At 39.1% G+C, this 10,000-nt stretch overlaps 1 protein-coding gene across 3 annotated transcripts in view; it reads left to right on the top strand.

Annotated features, from left to right (window-relative positions):
* Positions 1 to 10,000, top strand: part of LOC122246378 (prestin) — a 28,315-nt gene that overhangs the window by 18,217 nt on the left and 98 nt on the right. For 2 of the 3 annotated variants that reach the window (XM_086555734.1, XM_043004923.2), the window contains exons 2-16: positions 354 to 407; positions 2,829 to 2,989; positions 3,720 to 3,902; positions 4,617 to 4,727; positions 5,234 to 5,403; positions 5,962 to 6,126; positions 6,329 to 6,433; positions 6,709 to 6,842; positions 7,127 to 7,289; positions 7,596 to 7,772; positions 7,886 to 8,158; positions 8,371 to 8,553; positions 8,975 to 9,070; positions 9,251 to 9,380; positions 9,555 to 10,000. The exon at positions 9,555 to 10,000 is cut by the window's right edge and continues 98 nt beyond it. In XM_086555734.1, coding sequence (XP_086411860.1) covers positions 354 to 407; positions 2,829 to 2,989; positions 3,720 to 3,902; positions 4,617 to 4,727; positions 5,234 to 5,403; positions 5,962 to 6,126; positions 6,329 to 6,433; positions 6,709 to 6,842; positions 7,127 to 7,289; positions 7,596 to 7,772; positions 7,886 to 8,158; positions 8,371 to 8,553; positions 8,975 to 9,070; positions 9,251 to 9,380; positions 9,555 to 9,700 — 2,251 coding nt within the window. In that variant the 3' untranslated portion in view covers positions 9,701 to 10,000. The remainder of the gene's footprint in view (positions 1 to 353; positions 408 to 2,828; positions 2,990 to 3,719; positions 3,903 to 4,616; positions 4,728 to 5,233; positions 5,404 to 5,961; positions 6,127 to 6,328; positions 6,434 to 6,708; positions 6,843 to 7,126; positions 7,290 to 7,595; positions 7,773 to 7,885; positions 8,159 to 8,370; positions 8,554 to 8,974; positions 9,071 to 9,250; positions 9,381 to 9,554) is intronic. The other variant, XM_043004924.2, reaches the window with a different exon arrangement.

Genomic DNA, 10,000 nt, shown 5'->3' on the forward strand with positions numbered 1-10,000 from the left:
GGAACTGGGTCTGTTATCTGTTTTGTGGTAAACATACGTGTTTTGAAACTGGCCTTCCTCTCTCTCTCTTTCTCTCTCTCTCTCTCTCTCTCTCTCTCTCTCTCTCTCTTTCTATCCTTCTTACTCTCCCTCTCTCTCTGCCCCTCCCCCTCCCTTTCTCCCTCTTTCTTTCTTTCTTTCTTTATCTTTCCTTCAGTCTCCCTCCAGCACTAACTTTGGTTTTACATCAATTTCTACCGCTTCCTCTATCTTTTCTCTTCCTCTTTCTCTATCTCGATCTATCTCTTTGCAAGATAAGGAATATTGGGCTCGGGAGAGGTTTGCGCTCTCTGAGTGCTTTTATTTTCTTCCAGGATGGGGATGCAGGAGGATACATTGGATGATGAGACAAAGGAGGCTTTCTTAAGGTAGGAAATGTTTAAAAATTGTTTTATTTTTTCTTGTGTTTCGTGATTAGCAGGATTCGATATCGACAAATGAAAAATACTGAACTAGCTTCACTAAAGCGACGCGGAGTAAAGCCTATTAATGTGAGATAAAGCGATTGTCTATTAGGAGAGAAAGTCTGTCGGCTATAGCTTTTTTTTAACGTAAGATAAAGACCTCCATAGTATTGCGTCATTATATACTGCTAGTGCCTCTCCTTGCGGGTAGTCGAGATTGGTAAGTTCTCTGTTATGGTGGGTCAAGGTGCTCAGCTGATGCACCGTACTTGACTGTAGATGCTTAAGCTTTGATGGTACAGATGTTAGTGTATATGTATCCCGATTCCTGATTGTTTTTTTAGTGTAAAAGAAACCGGGACATATGCTTAATAACTTGTTATTCGCCGCCTCCGCCTTCCCTTCTTCCTTCCTTTCTTTCCTCCCTCTTTATTTACGAGTTAAGGATAGTCAAAGGTCTGCTAATGGGAGATTATACGGATACGGGAGATATCTAAAAATGTATAAAAGTGGTTCCTATAACATTTATCATCGTTTATTCAAAACGTTTGTAGAAAAAAACACCATATAAAATAGTTTACTAAGACATGAAATCCAGGACTTCGGATCTGCTTTCTCATCCGCCAGCAAACCTCTTTTATATAAAATGGGTTATCCTGTTAATCTATCACCATGGAATGTCTTGCGAATCACGAAGCACTTAGACCTCCATGTAAGTCCCTCCCTGACAGGACGTTGAACCCTAATTGTAGATTCCCCTTGCGTTTACCGGCGTTCATTCGGCATGTGAATGAGTGTGAATGGACGGGTGTTGTGTTGTAGGCTTGTATGTCCTGATCCCCAATTTCGTTATGGTGATTATGGGCACCTAGTTATTTTTTTGGTGTTGCGTTTGTTTTGTCTTGTTTTTTTGTTTCTCACTTTGTTTACCTGGAGGTTAGTATCATTGATCCGAAATCAGAGGTAGCATAGCCCTTGAACTAGATGTTGTATGAGGAATATTGCAAAGGTGTCTTGTATTGCAATGTAGACCAGCGTTAGAATTGTTTTCGAGTAGATCAGTTATCGGTTAGATTTACGCCAGTGCGAAATATGTATATGATTAACTCGTTATTTCGTTCCGATGGTGGATAATTATCTGTTCTTAGGATAAGCAAGTTAGATTTTAGAAACGTCATTTTATTTATAATGGGGGTGATTAGGATGATAAAACAATGACTATTATTAGGAGTCCAACAGCTATTACCAATAATGTTTCCGCTTCTGCTTCTAATGCTATTACTACTACTACTACTAATAATAATAATAATAATAGCAATAATAATAATATAATTACTACTTCTACTACTTCCACTGCAATATTGCTACTGCCTTCACTACTGCTAACTCTACCACAATAACAATTACCCTAGAAAATATGCTATATATATTCTAATTCTGTTATAAATTACACTTCTCATTTCCTTGCAAGAACATACAATTCATTTCACATATAGAATTTTCTTCTTTAGAATGCGTTGCTTACTATATAGATAAAACATCATTGTGCAAATATAAGCATCGCAAAATATAGATCTACACGATATATACGTTACTATTATTGTATGAACTTACATCAGCCATTTTCCAAAACGAAATATAACATTTAACTTCATTTGATTTCCATTTGAAAGAATTAACACTAAGGAACAGGAATATATCGTATATATGCTTTTATTATATATGAATTAACGTAATATCTTTGAGTCACTTACTTAAGCATCAGTATTCTGCCCTTGTTTCGTTCAGATGGAAAACGAGCCATTTATCATTCTCTTCTTGTTTATGTTTGTAGTAGAGGGTAAGATCAAGGCTGCCATAGTGTGGGGGGAATTCTTAATTCTCCCTAGAAGGGTTGAATAATGTATTTAGAGTAGGGTCTTGTATTTTTATTTGTTTCATGTTTTTTTTGCTCTACAAGAATATAGATATAGATGCACACATATATATCCAAAGGTACACACATGGATGCGGGATACGCGCGCGCACACACACACACACACACACACACACACACACACACACACACACACACACACACACACACACACACACACACACACACACACACACACACACACACACAAACAAACATATACATTCACACACACACACAAACACCAAAACTCACACTCAAACACACTCTCATACTTATACATATGGAGAGAGAGAGAGAGAGAGAGAGAGAGAGAGAGAGAGAGAGAGAGAGAGAGAGAGAGAGAGAGAGAGAGAGAGAGAGAGAGAGAGACAAGCAATTCCTCGAACACCATTTTCCTACGCGCCCAAACGAAGGTCAAGAACACTCGCATCTAACAAGCCATCTTCCTTCCTTCCTTCCTCCCGCAGTGAGTCAGGGACAAAGGTGATCTCGAAGATGGGCGAGGGCGGCGGCGGCGGCGGGGGCGACGGAGAGGGGAGTCCTTCAGGAGAGATGTGTGTGGTGCGGCCTACCCTCAACGTGTCGCAGCGCTGCAGGAATTACCACTTCGACCCTGGCCATTCACCTGGTGAGCTCTTTCGCGCGCTCGCCGTCTGCTTTCGATCCCTTCCGTCTTATTCTTCTCCTCATTATTCTCTTCTGTTTTTGCTATCATAGAGTATTTCCTTTTCTTGTTTTTGTTTATCTATGTATTTTTATGTATTTTATTTATGTATTAGTTATTTCTTTATTATTCCTTCCTTATTATGTATTTTATTATTGTGAATGATTTTACATTTTACTTTTATTTAGTTTAGTGTATATATATATATATATATATATATATATATAATTCTCAATGGGCGGGAAATAAGTTGGCAGTTCGCGCGTGTGCACAAGGACTGTCTGGCATCCCTCACCTCCAGCCAGTTCAATTCAGTTCAGAGAGTTATAAAAAAAAATGTGAAACTGAATCGCGACCCTGGGCCGCTTAGGGTCGGTTCATTTCTCATGCGACCTCAACTTTTTTTCCGGTATTTTCCCTCTGTCTTTACCATTAACGACTTTTTGTATGGGAAGGAAGTATTCTGAAGTTTTGCATTTGTCGAAAGTACGGCTTCCTGTGAGGTTGCAATGTACCGTCTAGCAAGAGAGCTTAAGGAAACACGATCATAAAACATGTATCTTTAACTTCAACCTTGCCTGCAGGAGTAATATAATCGCACCTCGCCCCCTCCCTCCCTTTCCCAAGAGGATGCTTTACAAACACCAAAGCAAGGACGCAAGCAACACTAATCGGATGACCTCTCTCCGGACAGGGCTGCGGGAGGCGATCCAGACGAAGGTCAGGAAAACATGCAGCTTCTCATGCGGTTGCCTGACGTCAGCCGTCAGCGCCCGCCTGCCCATCCTGTCATGGCTGCCGGCATACAACTTCAGGGAGTATCTTCTCGGCGATCTTATTGCTGGCGTTACTATTGCCATCATGCATATTCCCCAAGGTGAGATTTGGTTAGTGAATATTGAAAATTAGATAATTAAGTATGAATCGTACCCAGGCATTTGTCTTTCTAGTGTGTCATCATACTGGTTGCGATCATAACTAATCGTGACGAAGCTTAACTAATCCGTTCAAATAAGTAGTTTATCACTGCAGACTGCATTAAAGCTGCTGCATATTGAACTCTTGGATACGAAGAGATATAAGATAATATTAATCTGACATTCTGCAGCCCTTGGTTTCCTTCTTTCGGAAACTGAAGACTTTTTTATACCTCTCTTTCTAACAAGTTCGAAAGATGGAAATTAAAACAAAAACTACCCAGCCCGGCGGTAGAATGTTTTGTTATACTTAAACTTCCATGAATACATAAGCGTCCTTGATGATTTTTAAATATAACTCACAGAAAGTCAATAATAGAATCAAGTGAAAAGAAACAGCTCATCACTACGAACAGAGTGTAACAGAAGGTAATCAGAGTAACTACCAAATCGCCAAAGTGACACAATCAGTATCTTTCATGAGGAAAATCCTACCTCGTGCATCTTTCCACTGAAGGATCTTTGATATAAACGTATTTCAGTATAAATAACAAGTATAATCCACTGAAGGATCTTTGATATAAACGTATTTCAGTATAAATAACAAGTATAACTCATTTTTGTGATGGTATATGTATATGATTCTACCTCACTCACCACTGGCTTTCCTACAGGCATGGGCTTCGCGCTGCTTTCCAACCTCCCACCTGTGAATGGCATCTACATGGGCTTCTTCCCCGTGCTGATCTACGCTCTCTTGGGCACCTCTCGACACTGCTCCATGGGTGGGTATCGCGGGGAGGGGAGGGAGGGGGGAGGGGGAGGGAAGGGAGGGAGGGAGGGAGGGAGGGAGGAAGGAGGAAAATTAGGGAGGGAAGAAAGGAAGGAAAGATAAGGGGTAGAAAGGGAAGGGGGAATGAGAAAAGGAAGAAAGGAATGAGGGAGAGGGGGGTGAAGGAAGGAAGAAGGGGATATGGAGACGTAGGTAAAGGAAAGATGGATCATTTGAACGAAGTAGATAAAGGAACTAGGACTATTGTGCAATTATCGCATTATATATTATTTTATATCTATCATACTGTATATTATTATATCATCCTTATGCCATATATCGTTATATGATCATCATATTATATAGTATAAACTCTCGGTATATACAGCATATCTTTTGCGTTTCAAAGTGTACTTTATGTAACCCCTATAAATTAGCTTCCCACTTAGGCCACCCAATCAAAAAAGTCCAAACATGCCACTGAATGACATGGACTATCATTTAATGCCATCAATTCAGGTAGCTTTGCTGTCACCTGCCTGATGACCGGGAAAGTCGTAGCAGATCTAGCCACTCCTGAAGGCAGCGCTGTGGAAGGAGATATGGCAGGCAATTCCACAATGACGGATCCATCCTACACGGCGACTCAAGTGGCGGCCCTGGTGTCCTTCATGGTTGGGATATGGGAGGTGAGTGAGGCATTGGTTGTTTAATGCCTTTTATCACTTAGTGTTTGTGAGCTGTCTTGATGGTAGATCGCTTTCTCGCGTTTTCTATCTCTGTCTCTGTCTGTCTGTCTCTCGCTTTCTCTCTCTCTCTCTCTTTCTCGCTCTCTCTCTCTCTCTCTCTCTCTCTCTCTCTTTCTTTCTCGCTCTCTCTCTCTCTCTCTCTCTCTCTCTCTCTCTCTCTCTCTCTGCTCCATTTTCTTCTCTCTTCTCCATATTCCTCTCTCTCTCTCTTCCTCTTTCCTCTCTCGCTACCCCCTCTCCCTCTCTCTTCTCTCTTCTATCTCTCTCTTTCTCTCTCTCTCTCTCTCTCTCTCTCTCTCTCTCTCTCTCTCTCTCTCTCTCTCTCTCTCTCTCTCTCTCTCTCTCTCTCTCTCTCTCTCTCTCTCTCTCTCTCCCTCTCCCTCTCCCTCTCCCTCCCTCTCCCTCTCCCTCTCTCTCTCCCTCTCCCTATCTCTCTCCCTCTCCCTCTCTCTCTCTCTCTCTGCTTCCTAATATTCCACATACCCTCATTCCTCACAGCTCATCATGGGGATGCTACAACTCGGGTCACTCAGCGTCTTCCTCTCCGAAATGCTGGTGTCCGGATTCACGACCGGCGCTGCCTTCCACGTGTTAACGTCACAGGTCAAGTACCTCTTCGGGATTCAGATCAAGGGATACAGCGGCCCATTCAAGATTATTTATGTAAGTTGTATTATGACTGTATGTAGTTTAACGGGTATAAATAAAATGTCTGCAGAAAATAATTATGTGGAATACAGGCTCAAAAGAAATTCGTGTCTATTGTTTACCATTCTATTGATAACAAACAATAGAGAGAATGGGAATTTACGATAATGAAGACAGATGCAAAATCATTGATATTCTCTAACATTTGTTTTTCTAGACCTACCGTGACATCATCCATCAATTAGTTAATTCCAACATAGCAGCTGTGATAGGCTCCATAATCACAATGGCTGTTTTGATATTGAACAACGAAGTGCTTAAGGTAAGAAATGGAATATTATCACTTATATAGTACTAAAGTAGACATTTTGATGTAATAGTAAAAAATATGATAATGATTATAAGTACACCTTCTACTTAAATAATGTAAATTATAAGAATCTAGGTACTTGTACATACATTTCCCATGTACTTTGAACATATATATTTTCTCTCCAAATCAAACATAGATTTAAACAATACTGAATCGTCATTATTCAAAGCATTCATCTAAATCCAAATCTAGACTCTTTTATCGACTTCCTCTTCCCCAAACAGCCGATATTACGGAAGAAGACGAACATCCCCGTACCCATTGAACTCATAGCCGTTATTCTGGGAACGGCCGCCTCCTACTTCGGGAGGTTGAACGAGCAGTATGACCTCCTCATCGTCGGAGAAATTCCAACGGGGTAAGCTGTTCTCTTTGATGATAATAAGAGGTTATTTGATGATAATAAGAGGTTATTTGATGATAATAAGAGGTTATTTGATGATAATAAGAGGTTATTTGATGATAATAAGAGGTTATTTGATGATTGGGGATAAGGATAAGTTGATAGATGATGATCAGTAATGGTAAGATTGTGTGGTGGTTTGATTATTGTTGGTTTGCAGTTTGTGGAGTATGTGGCGAGTTTTGATTTTGTGTTATGGTGAATTCGACTGAAAGACTTAATATTTATGTTATTTCCAGACTGCCTCAGCCTGAGGTGCCGCCGTTTGAGCTTCTGCCAAAAGTGGTTGTTGATGCTTTTGTTATCACGATTGTAGCATATACAGTATCTTACTCTATGGCGAAAATATTCGCCAAGAAGCATAATTATGAAGTCGATGCAGCGCAAGAGTTTTATTCACAGGTAATGATGATTATGAATCTTTTGTTCTTTACACAAAGGTAATCAAATATAAAAGGAAATCATTGTGTTATTGTGATGCACCATAATTTAAAGAACTATCTTTTTTACTTTTAATCATATCAAATGTCATTTATTCATAAGTAATAGAGGATAATATATTGACACTAAATAAGAAAATAAAAGCCATAGTCAGTTTGCTTAATACAACCCTTACATTACATCAAAGTTAAATCTGTAAAGGCTTCAGAAGTAGCTACTGATACTCTCAAGTAAATCCAGTTAGAAGAATTCCATTTTTCCCAACAGTCTGCAAGTAACGTATTTGGAGCTTTCTTCGGATGTGGTCCCATTGCGGCCTCTCTCGCTCGGTCACTGATTCAGGAAGCAGTTGGGGGTGTCACTCAGATGACAACGGTCATCTCCTGTGCCCTCCTGTTGCTTGTCCTTCTGTTTGTGGGTCCTTTGTTCGAAACGCTTCCAAACGTAAGCTCTTTCGTCGAATACCTATAAGTTTTGGTATCCTTTGATAATGAATGTGCATATTATTTATGTACTGTACTGAGATTATTTTTTTTTTTCATCTTCTCTCCATGCAGTGTGTTCTGTCATCGATCATTGTCGTGGCTCTGAAGGGAATGTTCCTGCAAGTGAATGACCTGAGGAGAGTGTGGGCGATCTCACGTGCCGATGCCTCCATCTGGCTTGTGTCCTTCCTTGCGGTGGTCATCATCGACATCGATTATGGCCTTTTGATCGGAGTCGTGATTTCGCTGTTTGTTTTGCTCTACAGAGGCCAAGCGCCGAGCACAGCCATCCTTGGTTCTGTCCCCAACACAGACGTTTACTTGGATATCAAGAAGTACTCTGCAGTAAGTCTATGGAATCATGTGTTTATATATATTTTTTTATCTCTTTTTTTTTCTCTCTCTCTTTTAAGACAGTAGTTTTACAGAATTACTTGTATGGATTTACATATATATTTTCAGTTATATTCTTAAATTAAGACAAATAATTGCATAGATTTTATATCAAAGGAAGAGCTGTATTTAACATTTTTACATATTTTTGAACTGTATTACAGACTACAGAAGTCCCTTCAGTCTCCATATTCCACTTTAATGGGCCTCTGCACTTTGCAAACAGTGAATATTTCCGGTCTCAGATGCTCTCTATGACAGGGTTGGACCCTAGTGCAATTGTTAGTACAAAGAAAGCTCTTGAGAAGAAGCAGTCAAAGTCTGACTTGATCATCGACCCTAGCAAGGTAATGCAGAGTGACTGCAACATAATGTTTTATACTTTAAGGATGTTCTGTGACAATTACTATCCTAGAATTTAATTTAGTTCATATGGATTTCATGTATATATGATATAAAAAGGTCTTTGATATTTGATATTTACCTACATATTTACTTTTTATAACAACATTTTTCTGTGGTACCATAGACGGCATAGAAAGCTAAAAGTGCAGGAGTATTGTGAAATTTCCAGAGCAAAATATTTCTGGAAAATTTCTATATACTATTGTTTTGAACATCTTTCGTCATTAGATATTTGATATGTCAGCCTTACATCAGACTTAAAATACGGTTATGATATCGCATGCTTCACATATAATTCTCTTTTTTGTAGATGTGTTTAAAATCTTAGTAGGATTTTAGAAATAGCATCTTTTTCTTCCATAGGAAAATGAGGGTCGCGGCAGTACGGAAAAGATCCCCGAAGATTTTGAAGAAAATGCCAACGACAAGAATGATAAGCATGCAGTACTCTCCGTTCCCGTAAGTTTTTTCCCGTTGATGTATAAAGAAATAATTTAGATCTTGCACTTTGCGGGAAATATTGAATCTAAAGTAACTTGCCTTTGTAGGATGAACTAAGCCTGATGGTGATGGTAATTTGATTTTTTAAAAATAAAATTAATAACATGCTTTAAATCGGTTTCAATGTTGATATTTCAGGAAGTCAAGTGGCTAGTGGTAGACATGAGTAAAATCAGTTACTTGGATTCCACTGGTGGAAAACTTATCGCGCAACTCGGAAAGGAATATAAAGAAGCAGGCATTGAACTCATTCTTGCGTCAGTCTCAGGTACGGAAGACATAGCATACTATTCACCTTTTTTGCATCTTGTTTTTATTTGCTCAGAACACATTGATATATCTTTCTCTTTATATTAGATTATTGATCATATTGATATTAATGTACCCTCTTCTTACGAAACTGAATCAGGCCCGATTACAATTTACACCCTTGCGTTTTCAGAAAGCGTACTGGATAGCTTAGAGAAATGCGGTACTCTGAAGACCATCACAACAGACCAGATCTTCCACACCATCCACGATGCAGTGACTGTCCTCACGGTTTTGGATCAGTCAGCTGTTTCGGGAAGCAGCTGCACTAAACTCTGAACTAATGAATGAACATCGAAGATCTTTTGCTATTATATTTATTTCTTGCAATGGTAAAGAATAGAGTTAGTGCTGGAAGGGAAAGTTACACCTGTGCATTTTGTTCTCACAGTAACTGATGTTGATTGGGTAATGTTGCTGTATACTAGCAGTATCTATAGATTTCTTTCAAGGAAATTTGAAAAATAGTAAGAAAGATAACAACATGTTTATTTTTAATTAATTTATCTATTTATTATTTTTAAAGTGTTATATAATATCTAATTATGCAGTGTGTAAAGGGGCCTCTTTTTACTGTAC

This window comes from Penaeus japonicus, unplaced genomic scaffold (genome assembly GCF_977035675.1).
Source record: "Penaeus japonicus unplaced genomic scaffold, GWHDUDI00000001_assembly GWHDUDI00000031, whole genome shotgun sequence".
NCBI classification, from domain to species: Eukaryota; Metazoa; Arthropoda; class Malacostraca; order Decapoda; family Penaeidae; genus Penaeus; species Penaeus japonicus.